This window comes from Pantherophis guttatus, chromosome 1 (assembly GCF_059756535.1).
Source record: "Pantherophis guttatus breed Tessera chromosome 1, ASM5975653v1, whole genome shotgun sequence".
Taxonomy (NCBI): Eukaryota; Metazoa; Chordata; class Lepidosauria; order Squamata; family Colubridae; genus Pantherophis; species Pantherophis guttatus.
In genome coordinates this window covers 145,691,729-145,710,260 of record NC_142063.1, presented here as the reverse complement: position 1 = coordinate 145,710,260, position 18,532 = coordinate 145,691,729, and the positions used below count along the sequence as shown (strand labels likewise).

The window sequence follows — 18,532 nt, the reverse complement described above, 5'->3', positions numbered from 1 at the left end:
TATGCTTTTGTATTACTATTGGTATTTAGCTCTGCTTTTAGTGCATCTCAGCTGTTGGTATATTTTTAAAGATGCTGCATATCCTCTTATGCCAGCTTGGTCCATCTAATTCAGTTCTGTCAACATCAGAGCAAACATCCTTTATCACTAGCCATGGTGACTAGAGTCGCTCAAAGTTGTAATTCAGCAACATCTGGCAGTTGTAGATTCTCTGCCCATTTTTATACAATCACTCTTTAGACAAGTGTCTTCCCCAGCCTTATTCAGAGACTGAACAGCATCTTCTAAATGCTCAATGAATCTTCCACCACTTCGTTATAGTTCTTCCCCATTTACTATATCTACAATATCTGTCTTTTTCTTCTATTGACTTCTCCAGAAACCTTTTTCGGGATGTCTGTATTTTATTGTCTTGAGCATTGCATATCCAATGTTCTTTCTATTTCGTGTCTGTATCTGTTGGGTATTTTGTTAAGAAAGTTCATCTGGGCCAAAGGGAGCTGGACAAAATTTATGACTTTTCTGAGAATAGAAACTATATTTATGCTACTCAGATAGTGTCACCTTTGTGTTCTGATTGACTAGCTCCTTTCATGGCTTTCCATAATTTACCCATCATACTGCATAATATTTTAGAAGATCATCTCCAATATTATATCACATTGGGCAACAAATAAGCCACCACTGCCTGCTTAATTGCCCATTAAGAAAACAACCACAGCTGAGAAATGTGTAAAATGCTGACATTGACCAGGGATAGCAGCAATGGGTTCCTTTGAGTTTACAAAGAGAAATCTGTGCATCTTCCCAACAATGGAGTACTCATAAGGTCACAGACAGAGAAAGGCTGTGAATGCTGCAAATAGAAGGGAGCCTGAGATTGCACTTTGAATAGAATCTACTGGAGAAGAATTGGTTCCAATCTAAGGAATTCTAATGCTGGGCAGCAGGCTGTGAGGACATAACCTCTCAGTGGAAAATTATAATTGCTGTTGTTGTCTTGTGGTTGAATGCCATCTAATATTTAAGAACAAGTTGGAAAGGTCATTTTTTTATGTAATCGTTTTCAGACCCATGCTAAAAAAAACATACTTTCCTAATTCTTTGTTACCATTTTTGTTCCTGGATAGAAACCAGGCTTCAGTTATCTTGGCTTAAGAGGGGAAATACATATTCTAAACACCTTGAGAGCACATTATCCCAGTGATAATTGGTTATGATTTAGATTATATGCAGCACAATGCATATTAAATGCATTGGTGGCAGATGTATTAAAAGATAAGGTGGCTGTGCATACATACCTCTTTTTGAGAATTCAGTAACTGACAAATGAGAAAAATGCAATAATTTATGAGATTTTAAATAAGGATCCTTCAACATTTCAGAAATTGTTCTGGGCAAATTCTACCTAATTACGAGAAAGCTGATAGCGTTGTTCTTGGTTTTTGATTCTCAATAAGCCTTTTAGCACTTAGACTTATATACCGCTTCACAATGCTTTACAGCCCTCTCCAAGCAGTTTACAGAGTCAGCATATTGTCTGCAACAATCTGGGTCCTTGTTTTACTGACCTCAGAAGGCTAGAAGGCTGAGTCAACCTTAAGCCTGTCAGGATCGAACTCCTGGCTGTGGGCAGAGTTTGCCTGCAATGCTGCATTCTAACCAGTGCGCCACCACAGCTCTTTTAGGTGTCTGTTATTCTATTATTTATCTAAAAAATAAATTTTAAATAAAGATTTTTTAATAATCTTTATTTTCAGAAACAGTAATATGAAAGAATGATGATTGTGCAGAACTACATTATATAGGACTAGTTCAGATGCATCATTGGGCACAAGCTTATAAAGCCATTCATTCCTATTCAAGGGCATCTTCAAACAGGAGGTTTTCACTGTTGAACTGATCACAGCTTTTTTCTCCCTTACACTAAAATTGCAGGGAACTTGGGTTGTTCAAACTTCAATCAGTGCTTTATTTATTAACCACAGTTTACACTAAACTCACATGAAGACATGAGAAGGAAGACCTGATTAGTTTAAAGATACTGTAGCAGCCAAAGTTTTCAGCTCCTTTGCAGTTATGCTAGTGAAGGTAGGAAGGTTCAAAGCTTTAGCATATAATGTTAAAACACTGTCCCAAAAGATGAACAGGTATAGAAAAAAAAAAGTTCACCTTCAGCTGTTCAGGATCCATACTGTCTGTTGAAAGTGTCCTGTAATTCATTCTGTTTGTAATATATTTACCCAACTTTTCAGGAATCACCGAAGTGCTATACAGCAACAATAAACTTACCATAATTGCAACATAAACCACAGTTCGTCAGCAATTAAAAAGAATCCAAATTTAAAATGTATATGCCTTAATGGTCTTAATGAAGCAGAAGGTATTGATCATTACTTCAGAAGGAATATCTTTCACAGTTTAGACACAACACCCGAGAATGCTTCAACTGAACTATAGTTTAACAGAAATTGTAAACTTATCTGTATTCAAAAATCCCTACGTTTCGTAGCTGTTTCCCTGAGCTTTGTTCAGAAGAAACTGATTTAAAGAAACTCTGCACTGTTTTTGGCAAGCTTCCTGCTTTCATAATTGCTATTGTATGTCATGTTCTATTTAATCTGAATTTGGTCTCTGCCCGGTGAGCTTTTCTTTCACACTGCCTTGGGCTACGGTCCTGTGTACACTTGCCTGACAATAAGCCTTACTGAACACAGCATGACTTATTTGTAAGTAAACCTGCATGGGAGTGGGCTGCAGCTCCTGCATGCTCTGGCTGGTATGAGGTCATTGATTTGTGCTTGCTGTAGTTCTCTTAAAAGAGGAAAGGTAAAGAAGCCCTTGAGCGTAACTGAGCTCCTGGGGTGACATGAACACGCCCCTGCAGGGTTTTTTGGCAATAATCTGGAGGTGGTTTGCCATTGCTGCTTTCTGAGATGGTGATCAGTTTCTTAGCCTAGCCCAGGGGTCGGCAACCTTAAACACTCAAAGAGCCACAAAGGTTCTAACCAGAAGCCCCCATTCAATTCTGGAGCAGACCGGAAGTCCGGTTCCCCCATCATAGTCTCCTTCTAGCGCGGCATCCTTTTTCCTCTGCTGACCGGAAGTCCAGTTTCCCTACCATAGAGTGTCCTCCTAGCATGGCATCCTTTTTCCTCTGCCAACTGGAAGTCAGTTCTCCCACCATAGAATCTCCTCCTAGTGTGGCATCCCTTTTCCTCTACATGTCCTAACTGAAAGCCCTATCAATTGTGGAGCCGACCAGCAACAGGGAGCCGCAGCAAAGGGATGAAAGAGCTGCATGCAGCTCCACAGCCATGGGTTGCTGACCCCTGGCCTAGCCGTTAGCCTTGGGATTCACATCCAGGGTCCTGAGCAGGCCTGATCCTGTTGAGCTTCTGAGCAGTTGAGGCACCACCCTTTCCTGGGGACTAGCTCTTTTTCGCATAAGACAGGGCTGTCAAACTCCCGGCCCACGGGCCAGATGTATCACACATTGGCCACGCCCATGCCCAGTTTAGCAAGGGGGGAAAAGTCCTGATACATCACATGACGATGCTGTGACACCGTGGGTTTGACATCCCTGCCATAAGAGCTCTTCGATTTCCCTAAGGAGGGTCAGCAGAGTGTGCAGTAGAAGTTGAAGTGCCAGATTAGAACTTGGGCAACCAATGTTAAAGTTGACCTTCAGCTATAGAACCTCATTGAGTGATTCAGGTCAGTCACCATTTTTCACTCTGTATTACCCACAAGGCTGTGAGGATAAAAAAGGAGAGTGCTATATACTGCCTTGAGCTCCTCCTTGGTTTATACAAAGACAAAAACAACAAAAACAAAGATGGGCTTTGTTGAAATTCATGCTGGAAATAAACTATGAGTTACTTGGAGGAGAAAAAGTATGTTGAAAACCATTTGGCATGCTACCTTTGCAAATCGGTCAAACCAAAAATTGTTCCAAGAGGAAGCGGCAAGATATTCCTATTACAAAATTAAATTTTACTTAATATTTCAGTTTGCAACCCCTGAATAAATTAGATGGAATCTTTTGGAAATATAACTGACATAGCTTGAATTGAAACCCTGGCTGTTTCCCCAGGCATTTGAGTCAGATGTGTAGGTGGTGAGGGGAGTTGTTGTTCATCCCTGGGTCCCAGGAGTGGAGTAGAGGTTTTTAAGTGTGGTGAGTTCATGTGAAATGGGCAGTTGTATAAATCATATAAATGAGTAAATGCAGTTTTTACAGGCATTTTTGGAAGTATGCTATGAATTCCAATAGGCTGATCTTCCGGAGATATACTCAGGATCAAGGTTCTTCAGTAAGAGATTCTAGGAGATTTCCTGGATTATACAGTAATCTTCCTAAAGCAGACCTGACTCAAGCTATATAAAACTGTGTGCTAATGGGTCGATATCCAGGTACCCAATTGTGGTGCCTTTGGAACAATCTTACATTCATATGCTAAACTCAGACAGACAGACAGACAGACAGACAGACAGACAGACAGACAGACGTGCATGTTTGTGTGTGCATGGTTTATGAGAGTCCAATACTGATATGTCTCATTTTGTGGGCCCTTCTTTTCATGTCTACACTGTATATAATCTGCCATGAGAATGTGGATTATGCTAGAAATGGGACAGTTTTATTGGCAGAGTACTGTCTCATAGCTGGATGTGTTTGTTCTTTCCCCAAGCAAGCAGTCTATTTACACTGATCAGCCAAGAAATCTACATCTGTATGCATTGAGTGAAATGTATGCACTGAGAATCCTTTTAAAAAGCCAGACTAAATCATGGTCTAGTTTCACGTTAGGGTTTGACCAGGGATTTTCGCTGTCACATCACACTAAAACCACAAAAATAATTTGTGAAGCCACTTCTGCTGGCAAGAGGAATAAAGTGGGAATGATCGAACTTGGTCACAACAAGCTCATATTCTTAGAATTTTGACATGGTGTGACATGTAAATGTGTCTAATGGCCTTCAAAGTAAACTGCTTGAGTAGGATTTTTATGCCAACAACTTAGACATAAGTTTGTTTGTTTTTTAAATGATGCCAATATTTTTTCAAGCTGTGTATTTTAAGCCCTGCTTCCTTCCCCTTCCCCTTTCAGTTGTTGTTAATGGCCGGCCGTATTTAAAACTGTGAATCTTGAAAGAGAGTAATGCAAAGAATAATTTCTGGAATGGCATGGAAAGGCGGATGCTTTTTGCATCCAGAGCTCTTAATAGATACAACATTGTTTTGTTTGGCTGCAGGCTATTTCCTTTGTTATGTCAGTGTTCCTCTGAGCTAGTGTGTGTTAGGCCCCTTTGGCTGCGGAGGGTTTGTTTTTTTTTACAACTGTTTTTGTGCTTGAATAATAGCAGTGTTAAGAGTGTATAATACTGTAAGCCTTTCTTTTTTAAGAAATAGAAGGACAGCAAAAAAAAAAAAAAGAGGGCTTGTGACTTTTCAATACTACTGGAACAGACTCTATAACCAAAGGAGAAGAGAGACTTGGTCACTTTTATTGGGAGCCACAGTAGGTCTTTTCTTGTTGACAGATCCCATTCTTATTTTGACCTCTTTGCCTTGTACTGATGCCTATGTATTTGAAAGCCAGTGTGGCTTTTGTCCCTCCCGCCATCTGCCAGGTGTTTTGCCCACCTCTTTCCAAAAAGATGCAGCTGGGTACAGAAACGGCTCAATTTTTGCATGATGGCCGAGGCAGTGTTAATAGTCTTCCTCCACAATTAGTTCTTCAAATGAAACTTCAGGAAAACAAAACAAAACAAAAATAAATGCCTTATTCAGTATCTGCCCCAGACACAAAAGCATGAACATTCTGAATGAGTAAAGAGCACTTTCAAACCGAGTACACAAGTTGGATCTATCTATGCCCATGCACAAGGGTTCATGATAGGACTTGATTGTGCATCAAGGTAGCTTGTTAGGGCTTCAGTGACGATTGCCTCTTCTTGGAAATGACGAGTTTATCCACACCGTGAAGCTGCTTCATCACCAGCATGAACCAGCAACCGTTTATGGAGGGTAGGAATGGATGAGAGCCTTCATATACACCCACACCCACAACACTAGGAACAGGCCAGATAAGTGCTTCTTCATCAAGGCTAATGGGAAAAAATGCTTTGCAGGGAAACATCAGCAGGCTTTGCAAATACATGCATGTTGATGCTTTAAATATAAAGTTGCTTTAGATTTCATTTATATTTGTATACATGGGGGCGGGGATGTTTTCTGGGTGACATACAAATTAGAAATATATCTACTCAGGAAGATCCACCCAGAGGAAGGAAGATGATTGGCAAATGCTTTCCTGGAAAAGAAAGATGGGAAAGCCCAGCAACCAGGGAATTTTCCAATAGGATGTGGTAGCTGCAATTTGGACTGAATACCTTGCAAAGTGTTGCTAAGTCTCAGTCTAAACAGGGTTTTCTTAAGATGGCTTAGAGTCAAGCAGCCATGAACACAAGAAAGTTTAGTTTAGTTTTAGTTTAGTTTTATTTGATTTGTATAGCACCCTACTCCCGAAGGACTCAGGGCGGTACACAGCCACAGGATAAAAAACATAAATACAAAATTTAAAACTGAATAAAATCGAATTAAACAATTTGGCCGAAGACAGATTTAAAACACCCCAATAAATTAAAAATGAATTAAAATTTACGTTTTAAAAAGGGAAAAAAGGGAAACAGTTAGGCCAGGCCAGCCTGATGGAATAAAAAGGTCTTGAGCGCGTGGCAGAAAGTGCGTAGATCCAGGATCCTCCGTATCTCCGGGGGGAGCTCATTCCAGATAGTAGGTGCCCCCACAGAGAAGGCTCTCTCCCTGGGGGCCAGTCGACATTGTTTGGCTGACGGCACCTGGAGGAGCCCCTCTCTATGAGAGCGTATCGGCCGGTGGGAGGCTACTGGTGGCAGCAGGCGGTCCCGTAATCCGTATCATAATCCGAAAGGAGCAGATTATGATACAATGCTTGTAAAATTGTGTTAGATTTGTCCTGTTTTGTTCCTACAGCCGTTTCCAGTGGAGCAAAGAAGATCTTTGGACATATCAGGTTGTCACTGGTCAGTATCCAAGTGACATGCAAGGTAGAAGAACGCTCTATTTGGATATGCTTCAGAAACTTCTACCTCACAAATCTAGACAAAGCCTTGTAAGTTGTAGAACTTCTCTCTTTTTTAATTCAATTATTGGGATGACAACTCAGTTTTAAAAGTTTTTAATAGGTTTTGCTGAATATAAGATTCCGTTTAGCCCTGCACACATGGAATTGCACTTGGGACTTTTCATTTTTCCTCTTCCTTTGATCTCTGTCATTTTTCAAATGTGTTCCAGATAATCCCATCCCTCCAAAAATAGTACAAAACATTCACACGTTTGTATTTTTTTAAAAAAAGAGCATAATGCAACATGATTCACATAAGTCAGTGTTGTCAAACTGGTTATGGTATTCACTGAAATACTGTACTATAATATGTGTGTGAATGGATTATGTGTTTATAAGCAAGGTGCTCTGTGTTCAGTCCTCCAAGGTCTCCAATCCACACCTGCAGTCTTTTAAATCCATCCAAGCTTAATATCTGCCTCTAAATTAGTTGTAGCTGTTCCTAAAGGTCGAGGACTGCCTGGAATGGGATTCAACAGGATATGATAAAATGCTGCCAAATCTGAAAATTGGCAGAAGTTGACACACACTCTGTATCTTACAGGAGCAACTTCCTGTTTTTGTATAGATTACTTTTCCCTTTTTAATATATTCATTTATTTGCTTATATACTAGCCCAACTCACCTTACAGGGTTGTTGTCCTGGGGAAAATAGCAGGGGGGAAGGAGTATTAGGTATGTTTGCTTCCTTGAATAAAAATAATAAAGGTGGGATATAAATAAAAATAATATATAGTCCTCCATATGTTTGGTGAAAGAGCTATTTCTTTGTGGCTTTTCCAAAGACTAATGTTGGGGCTGTTCCAATCTCTGGGAAGAAAATATTCTTCAAGGGTGAGGCCATCAGAGACAGCAGTTGTCTTCAGACTCTCACACATCCATTTCTTGAGGAAAAAGAACTTTTTGAGACTTCCTCCGACTGGGTAGAATGGCATGGAAACCTATGGCCCTTGAGATATTGCTCTCAGGAGCCCCAGCCAACATGGCTAATGGGGAAGGGAATTGAAAGTTGAAATACACTAGGGCCACAAGTTCTACACTTTTGCTCTGCATTCTGCTTGGAACTATAAATGTAATGTGCTGTATTGTTGTTTAAATGTTCAGTAAATCCACTAATGTTAGCTGGCAAGCAAACTAGCCATTCAATATTTTAAATAAATGCTAGGTGAGATAATATAAAAAAACATACCTACATGCCCACACTAATAGGCAGTATTCAAAAGGGAACAAACTTAGATTTATAACTCAGCTTCTTCTCTGAGCTGAAAGCAAAACACAGCAACATTCAATCATTTCTAAATAATGGAACATTCATTCATAGAACTCTCCACATATCACAGTGAAATCCATGATAGCACTCCAATTAGTTTTACACGGCGTTCATGTTACATTCCTGCTGCATTTGGTACAAACTTTTTTTGCACACAAAAATGACACGTTTAACAAAATGTGTTTTTCGGGGGAGGCAATTGAATAGATCCACGAGAGACGACTTGGGGAGAAGACTAGCTTTAAATTTCTCCGCTTTCTCAGTGGCAGATGCCTTTTATTCTTTCCTTTGGCCTCTTGTCAGTAAGTTAGAAATATTTCTGGGTTGTTGATTTAGTTATGTTAACCCTTATAAATGCTTTGCAACATAGCTTTTGTTAGTTTCTCAGAAGGACATGATTCGCTCATGCTTTTATTAGCTAACCTTCTCTTGGTTTCAAATACGGTCATTTTTAACATCCAATTAAAGCAACCTTTAGCTGTTAGGATTTAGAAGATCAATTCTATTCTATCTAATCAATTTATTTCCAATATAACCCCCTTCTCCTTTCTTGCTTCCATTCTCCACCCCACCCCACCCCTTCAGATTGCTCATGAAAAGTCTTGGGATCACTATTACTTTACAAGAAACCAATTGAGAGTGCTGATGTTCAACTGGGTCCAAGCTAGGAAAACATTCTTAGTGAAGGCGGTGATGACTCTCGCAGAAGCTTGCGCCGCTTATGAGACTGAAATGATGGTGGCTAATAATAGAAGAAAACAGCAGGAAATATGTGCTAATCTGAAAGAGAAGGTAGGCTCAATTGCACAACCTTCTATTAAATTATTACTGCTTTGCATATCCTGTCTTGTTCAGTATTGACTTGAAGGGGGGGGGGGAATGCACATTAGCTATACATGGTCTTCCACCATATCCTGAAATAAAGGCACTCATTGTTAAGTCATCTTCTCAGGATGACACTGTTGACTTACACGCCCTCAAATGGATTGGAGAACTCTTGTTTCATTTTGTTACAAAAATGAGAGCAATTTGTTTTTAATTTATGTGCTCTTGAGGCTTTGTATTAAAGGGCCAGCTTTACTTTATTTCTACATGTCTGTAGAGTTGTATGTGGAAATGTGTTTTCCTTGGGTGGGGAGAGAGAGAGTTTTAATTAATCCTATCCTGATGCATTTTGGGACAACAACTAGTTGACTGTGACTTATCTTTTCCCACTAGCATTAACAGCATGCTGGAATAATATGGCTAAAATGAAAAAAAAAAATGTGCATCTATCTGTTCTGTAAATGTGGCTCAGGTCTATATAATTGGAGGATGGAAGAAAAGGAGGGGCCCTCCATGAAATTATCACATTCCTTCAGTGTAAAGATGCTGGGCCGAAATCTTAATGTGAAAAAAAGTAGCCTGAAAGTGTGGAAAAGGAAACCAGTTGTTGCTAAATGATCAGTGCAAACTAAACAATAACCAACATGTTTTGTTCTGTCAACATTCCTGGAAGTTTTGCTCTTGCTTCTCTGTGGTCTGTACTTCTGTATGCTGTAATATAATTGAAACATGATATTGATGCAATATGATTGATACATGCTACTTGTGCAGGCTATATATGTTGTGTTTGCAAGATGCACTGCTTACAATAGATTTTAGATTAATGCGTTGTGCAAACATAGCTTGTGAGGTAAATACATGGTTCAGTTTACCATGGGGAAGCATGTGATATGAGTACAACTCATCAGCATTATTCTGTGTCTGTTATTGTACTCTTCTTACAATTAAATCTGACTTTAGTAGCAGTACCTCAAGTTTGACAAACCCTCTGTTGAGCTAAAGAATTGCTGTCTTTAGGACAATGCTCATTCACCTGGGGTTCAGAGTGATCTATCTTATTTTTGCTCTTTGGCATACTTTTATGGTATAACAAAAAATGAGTATGTGATGAGCAGCAGCAATAGCACTGTCAGAAGCTCCCTTGACCTTCAACCATGCCTAGTGCAGATATCCTCAGGTTATAATGGCAGTTAGGACCAGAATTTCCATCTCTAAGTGATGTAGTTGTAAAATGTGATGTTGAGTACCTAACCGTAACCCTAACCACATCACTTAGTGATGATAATCCTGGCAGTTTTGGTTGTGGCCATAACCCAAGACCTTGCAGGTCATTAGGCAAAAAGAGGGAGAAATCACAGGTTGGCAAGTGCACAGGTGCTATGGAGGGGATGCCACAAGCAGGCACTACAGAGCAAAAAAGCTCAGAGATCTGACTTCCTGCTAACTTCACCATTGAATTTGTTTGTGGGAAGCCAGCAGGAAACATTGGAAATCACAATCATATGACTGTGGCTCACTACAATGTAATAATCACAAGCTGGACACCGAATGCCAGAATCAGTTATGTGACCATGGGGATGCTGCAATGGCTGCAAATTTGCAATCGGTTGTAAGTCCTCCTTGTTCAGCACTGTTGTGACTTTGAATGGTTTCTGAACAAGTTGTCAAAGATTACCTATAGTAATTTCCTTGTTGGGAAGTTCTTAATCTCTAGGATTCCCCTGATATTATAGAACATAATTACTTTGTATACAGAGGGCTTCATTCCTACCATTAATTGGAAGTAGAGTTTCTTAACCCACTACACCACACAAAATCTCCTAATTGGGGGAATAAGATCCATCATCTTAGAACCATGATGGCGAACCTAGGGTCTCTTGCGGAGGGAATGGGACAACTTGCCACAGCCAATTTGCTGCAGCCAGCTCACCATGACCAACTCACCATGGGACAACTTGCCATGGCCAACTTACTGTAGGACAACTCGCTACAGGACAATTTAGCAATTCTATTTAATTATTTACAATAAATAAAAATTATTTTAATTTTTGCCATCCACATTTTATTCTGTCCCTCCTTTCTTTAATGATTCTATTCCACCATTTCTTTGATATAAAATGTAACTCTTGTCCCACAGGGAGTTGTCCTGTGGCGAGATGGCCATGGTGAGTTGGCCATGGCGAGTTGGCCGTGGTGAATTATCATAAACCCTCTGCTTGAATGGGAGTTTGGACTAGAAGACCTTCAATATCCCTTCCAACTCTGTTATTCTAAGATAGTGGTTTATCTTGTCAAAAAAGCAATCACTGGATATAAAAGAATGGAACACTTTGGTTTAGTGTACAACTTTCCCTTTTTATGTAAGGTTATTCAGAAGATGGTTGGCTTTCAGTTCCAAAGATCTCTTAGAAAATGTATTATTTTCATAGTTTTAAGCGGGTTCAGACCTAGTTATAGCACTGGAGTTGCATTGATTGTACTTGTTAAGAACTTCTTGGGGGTTTAGGATGAGATAACCTATCCATTTTAACCACCCTGTGATTTATAATACTATCAAGCATGGTATCCTTATGGACCAACTTAGGGATTTAGGAGGGGGGACACCCTTCTGTGCTGGTTCTTTTCCTTTTAGGAGGGCTAGTTGCTATCAGTATTGGTGGAGGGGGAAGCACTAGACGTTTACTTTGTGGGATGTCATGACTCTATTTTCTTCCCGCTTCTGTTCTGCATCTTCATGAAACCATTAGGGAGGTCTTCTGAGGATAGAAGGCATTAACATGAGGATAATATTCAATTATACAGCGCCACGTCTGGCTAATTAAGTGATATTGTCAGAATTCTATCCCAATGCCTGAATAGTGTGGAATCTGGATGGGGAAGGACAGTTTGGCTAAACTCTAGCAGCACTGAGTGGCTGAGGGAAATTTTAACTTAGAATGGCATAGCACTGCTCCAGATGAAGTAAGTGCAAAATTTGGAGCCTTGCTTATGGAGCAAATGGCAACTATGGCTAAAAGAACCTTTGGACAAATCCATTCTGTCTGTTAATGGGGCACATTCTTAGACCTGAGGCATTGGGCATGATCATTCATCCCCTAGTTATGAATAGGGCTGTTCTTAAAGATCATTTGGAAGCTATAGCTGGAACGAGCTGTTTTGGACACAGTGTGGGACACCCATGTGATTCAGCTGCTCTACGTGTTGCACTGGTTCTCAGTAGGCTTCCAGATATAATTCAAGAAGCTGATTATGACCCTACTTGACACAGGGACCAACTATTGAGATTATTTATGCTTGTTTCATCAGATCTGGCAGAGTTGGTGTGTTCTGCGCCCCTTCTGTGAAGTAGTGTCATTTAGTGGGAACAAGGAAATATGCATTTCCCCTTGAGATTTGGATGGACCTGAACTTACGAGGCTTTAGGAGAACCTTAAAAACATGAATCTTTGCCCAAAAGCTGGGGCCAAGATCTTTGATGAACCTGATTCTATGTGGTTGGATGAGATATGGGAATTTTTTGTGTGTATTGTATCAGTGGTGGGTTCCATTTACCTTTACTGCCGGTCACAGCGGGAGCGCGCATGCTTCTGTGCATGCGCAGATCACCCACAATGAGGTTGTGATGGGTGGGCGGAGCCTCCCACCGGTTTTACTACCGGTTCTATAGAACTAGACTGAATGGGGAGCAACCCCCCACTGTATTATATGCTATTTGGATGTTCTGCCATTGTTTTAATTTTTGGTTTTGGACTCTTAATATACTGTTAGCCACCCAAAATTATGAGAACCATGGGCATATTGTAAATTGTTTAAATAAATAAATAAATAAATTTTGATAGGCAGCTCCAACGTTTTATATCCTAGAAATTCAGAAATCATTATGTTTTGTTTTATTGGTACGTGCATGTTATATTAATTTAATGTGCAAATTAATATCTTTCTCTACACTAGGCAATTTTAAATGAGCTATTCTTTTATTTTTGGATGGCACAGCTTAGCTTTCAAAGTTATAGACACTTAACTACTCATGTTCAGTGCCACTAGAAATTATGGTGATTTGTAAAATAAAGGCAAGCAGAAGTATATGAATAGCTCAAAGGTCTTTTTCATAATAAAAAACAATAAGTACATTTCTAAATATCCAAGAATTTCTAAGAAGGTATAGGTTATTTAAAAAGTACCAGTTTAAGAAAGCAAAAATGTAATTGCTTTTAATTTAAAATAATTACAGGTAGTCCTTGCTTAATGACTGGTCACTTGGTGACCATTTAGAGTTCTGATGGCTTCAGCACCTCCCCTGAAGTCACATGACTGTGCTTTGAACACTTGGCAATGGGCTCACCTTTATGGGTTGTAGCGTTCCATAGTCACATGACCGTGATTTACAACATTTTTTGCCAGTCTCCAATCTTTTTGGCTGGTTTCTGATAAAAAAAGTATCCTTAGAAATATATTGATTTGTTTAAGTTTAATGTTTTTATTGAGTTATAAGACAAACTAAGAAACAAAATATAAAAGTAAATAGGAGAACAGTAGGGAGGAAGAGGGGGAAGAGAAGTGAGGAAGGGTAGGAAAAAAAGAAAAAGAAACATTGACTTCCGACTCTCTCTGTTGCAGTAAAAATAAGGTATTAACATCAAATCACTTTTTGTTTTTTCATAATAATATTAAACAAGCAATTTCTATAAAGATCTATCAGTCTAATAGGTAAAACCCAAAATCAAAGTTTCATTCTTTTCCACTTCAAGCACAAAGTTCAGAAGCAGTCTCCATATGGAAACAAAAGTACTTACTGTATATTCTTTTCTTTAATCGAAATAGTCAATTTTGCCATTTCAGCCAACTCCATCAACTTTTGCAACCATTTGTTCATGATAGGAATCTAAGTGTCCTTTAATTTACCTTATCTGGTATTAAATACCAATGACACATCATCTTATAGAAATTTTCTTTTAGATTATAATTTAATATAAATTTTAAGCCCTTCGTCCACATATTTTCCCATTCTTCAAGTATCACATTAAATTCAAAATTCCTTGCCCACTGAATCATACAATGTTTTACATGTTCATTTTCCAAATTCAATTTCAATAACATTTTATAGATCTTAGCGATATGTTCATCTTTTTCACATAATAAAGTTTTCAATTCATTTTTAACAGAGTCAAATCCATAGCACTTTTTATCCAGTTTAAATCTTTCTTTCAGTTTTTGATGAATAAACCAATGGCAGAAATATATTGATTTGTTAACTATAGCAACATTCATTTAACGATTGCCGCAAAAAATTTAAAAATTGGGTCTAGTCACATGGTGCCTTGACTTATAATTGTCATGACTTAAGATGGAAATTCTAGACTCCATTGCAGTCATAAATCCAAGACTGCCTGTATATATGCTGTGTGCATAAGTGTAAATAATTATTTCCCCCCCAAGGTACTTTTCAGTAGAAATAGCAAGAATTTTGAAATAAAACTGGATTACTCTATGAAATGTAACATTTTCAAAATCTGAAGTATATAGGGAGAGTGCATATGGCGCTCCTCTGGTTGTACTCCTACAAAACAACCATTTTTTTTCCCAATATGAAATATGATCACTTTTTTTCAATGCTACATAAGAAAACAAGTGAAAATTACACCCCCAGATTATCAAATGTTTTCCCTTTTTGAGCTTCACCCATGCAGAATTTAGCACCTGATTCGTAATAGACTGACCTTCTCCTTTTGATCATTCTCAAAAAAAAAACAACGCCCCAAAACCCTTCAACATCTGGATTTATGCTTTCCTTGAAGTAGGAAAGCACCAGTTTGTAGATTTATAATAAAAAGCAATTAACAACTTCCTCCCCTAGCCTGCATCTTTCTCCAGAAATAATAGCAGCTGCTGCTTATCTTGGCTCTTAATTATGAGAACTACAATTCTACCTTCTCTCTATTCAGATTGTATCTTCATAATCTCCCCTTCATTGTTCTCTCTTTCAGCTGGCAAATTGAGGATTTATGAAAAGAAACCAGTCTTACTCTCATTACCTCATCAACTTATTAAGACAGGGGCCTCCAACCTGTTAGATCACATGGAGCTTAATTTGCTCTGTTTTCAAGAGTGAGACATAGGGCTTCAGAGTTTCTCTAACTATGTCACAAAGATATGCTGCTTAAATCGTTTCAAAATGTCATTGCTACTCTACAGAGTGTTGATATGCAGTGTATTTATTAACTAAATACAGATATGAAGAAAAAGAATGGACAAAATTAGAAGGAAAAAAAGCTTTAAAAAGCTACTTCCTGAGTGTATTTTGTAGTGCTGTTCTATTACTGGGATACTTGATCCTAAAAGGCAAAAGTTATCCACCTTATCACTATTTTCCTTTTCATTTCTAAGGCCATTGGTTGTCATTAGTTTGGTCTTCTCTAAACTAGTCCCAGTTTTTTTCACTGTGCCCCTCGACTTTCATTACTAGAACTTGCAATAATTTTTAGCTATCCATTATAAAATAAATTACATGCTTAAAAAGGGGGGAAATGTAAAGAACTTTTTAAAAAACTGACCATTGGAAAGAAAAATAGATGAGAAAAAGAAGAAAAGAGAAAAGACAAAGACAAAAGCAAAACAGGAAAAAAATAATGAAAGTGCCAAATAAGTTCCATTGCCACTGTACAATTGCAGATTCCTAATTTTATATTAATATAAAAAGCATTACCATTCAGTTTTTAAATAGTAAAATGAATCTAGAGCAGCAGGGGAAGCAGCAATGAAATGTGTCAACTGATTTAGCTGTACATGTTGCCATTCAATTGTTTTAATAAGTTATTCATTGTTCAAATTTATTAGTTCTTAGTTGCCCTGAGAACCAGTTTGGTATATAATGGTTACGGTGTCAATCTAGAAACAAGGAGACTGTGAGTTATAATTCCAGTCAAAGGTAGTTGGGAGACCTTGGGCCAGTCACTCTCTCCAGCCCTAGGAAGATGGCAGTGGCAAACCACATCAGAAAAACCTTGCCAAGAAAATTGCAGTATGTCTGTCTACCATCAGTGATGATAAATAACCAAATCCATATTGTAGTTAGAATTAAGAATTTGCCAGAGACTCCAGGGTGCTAGATAATAACACTCTCACTACAAACAATGTAGTTTTCATTCCACTATGTTATTGAAGTTAATAAGTATGCCCCGTGATATTCTTTAAAATCAGGAAAAATGACACCTTCATTTTCATATAGGATCTGAAACATGATATCAGTAGAAGTATTTAGATTGTTTGTTCCTTCCATTACAGATAAATAAGTTATCAGACTTAAAGTATTTAAGTAGGACTAATATGGCTGTTGCTCTACATCAGGAAAGATTACTCTCTAAATATATATGAGTCTTGGTGCAATTTTCATTTTCACCATATCAAATCTTTCCCTATTAAGAAATATCACCTCGTTAGCTAAAGAATACAATACAATATCCAGAGGACAAGATATTTTCTTAGGGTAACAATAGATTTATTTGTAATAGATTCCAGAAAACAAGCAAAAACTAAATTTGATCCTTCAGGGCTTTTTTACCATGTAGGATGGATGGATGGATGGATGGATGGATGGATGGATGGATGGATGGATGGATGGATGGATTCACAGACTCACTTACTCACTCACTCAATTTCTATAGCCACTCAACCAAGTGACCCGGTGGCTTAAAATTCTAAAATTAGAAAACAGCTAAACGACTTGGAAAACATTAAAACAATAAAAGCATCCATAAAACAAATAAGCAGAAACAGCAACTGTGATGATTAATCAGCTAACAGTAAAGCCAAGTACCAGGACCCTTAACACATAATGAGCCACAGGCTCAGCTACATAGCCAAGTTTTTAAACATTTGCGAAACGCCAAAGAGAATTGGGGGCATTCTAATCTCTGAAGGGAGAATATTCCATAAAACAGGGGCTAAAGCAGAAAAAAACTGCCTTCTAGATCCCGCCGGCTGACGGGATCTGCAGCATGCCTAATCTGTTGAATTAGATTGTACTGGTAGAAACTCTTGGAAAAGGATGGTAATCTGGTCCCAAGCCACGTAAGACTTTAAAAGTGACAACCAGTACTTTAAATTGTACCGGAAACACGCCAGCAGCCAGTGCAGTTCACAGAGTAGTGTTGTTACATGTGCTGTATAGCTGACACCATTTCTTACTTGTGCAACCCGCATTATTAGATATTTTTTATTTTTAATATATATCCAGAATATCATATAACTACGATTTCCGCACATTTAGATAAAGAGCTTTGGCAACCATTGAAGAAACGCCAAATATTTTCTGTATACAAGAACTTCTATTCAGATTCTCTTATAAGCACTCCATGAATTTTTTTGATTTGTCTTATATTGGGGATGCCAAGGGCTGCACTACAAAATAAAAATCAGGGGAAATCCTCTCTGAGTTAAGCTTCATGCAGTTTTCTGAATCAGAATCAGACTCCAGACTAGATTTTGCAATCAATAAGACACTTCCAGTCACTTGCATAATCTTTTATTTTTTATTCTTGTTTGCTTCTGATTAAGTTATTTAATGTCTTCAAGAAAGAAACACAGGTTTCCTTTGTGTGCATTGTATTGTATGGGTAATGCTGGCAGTACCAATATTTATAGCTCTGACAAAAGGAATCATTTTAATAGTGGTTAATATGAAATCAAATTACTATTGGCACTTTAAGAAATAGTGAAATGTACATTAACATCTCATTAAAATCTAAATAGGAGCATTTCAAAAGCAGCTCAATGGAGTGTGAGGCTTCAAAATAATAGAGATATTTTACTATTGGGCATTGATTGCAGAATATCAATATACAGCATGCCTAGCCTATGAATGAACAGCATATTATTTTTTAATTGTAATCACATTGTAATGCAATATATGATTTAAAATATATAATTAATTGCATGCAAATCTTTTAAAGCTCCAGTACATCAAATTATATTATGAAAGTTGAACAAGAACCTTCATCTTGTATATGTATATATTTCTATCCTGTTCTTAAATCTATGTTATTTTCACAGCAGCTAACAATGAAATATAATTAAAACAGCCAACCAGAACAAATATAAAATATTTCTGTTGAAGGCTGTGACTGGATCAGAGCTAATAATGGAAAAGGGCATTTACTCTTTTTCAGAATCTCTCTCTCTCACACACACACAGAGATACATACACAAGTCAGCCTTATATTAAGTGTAACATTATAAAGTTGTTTTTTGTAAGATGAGAATACTGTTG

The 18,532-nt window shown here is 38.1% G+C and overlaps 1 protein-coding gene across 7 annotated transcripts in view; it reads left to right on the top strand.

Moving 5' to 3' along the window:
• CCDC148 (coiled-coil domain containing 148) overlaps positions 1–18,532 on the top strand; it is a 172,466-nt gene that overhangs the window by 107,856 nt on the left and 46,078 nt on the right. For all 7 annotated transcript variants that reach the window (XM_060687976.2, XM_060687975.2, XM_087881898.1 and 4 more), the window contains 2 exons: positions 7,022–7,160; positions 9,028–9,234. In XM_060687976.2, coding sequence (XP_060543959.2) covers positions 7,022–7,160; positions 9,028–9,234 — 346 coding nt within the window. The remainder of the gene's footprint in view (positions 1–7,021; positions 7,161–9,027; positions 9,235–18,532) is intronic.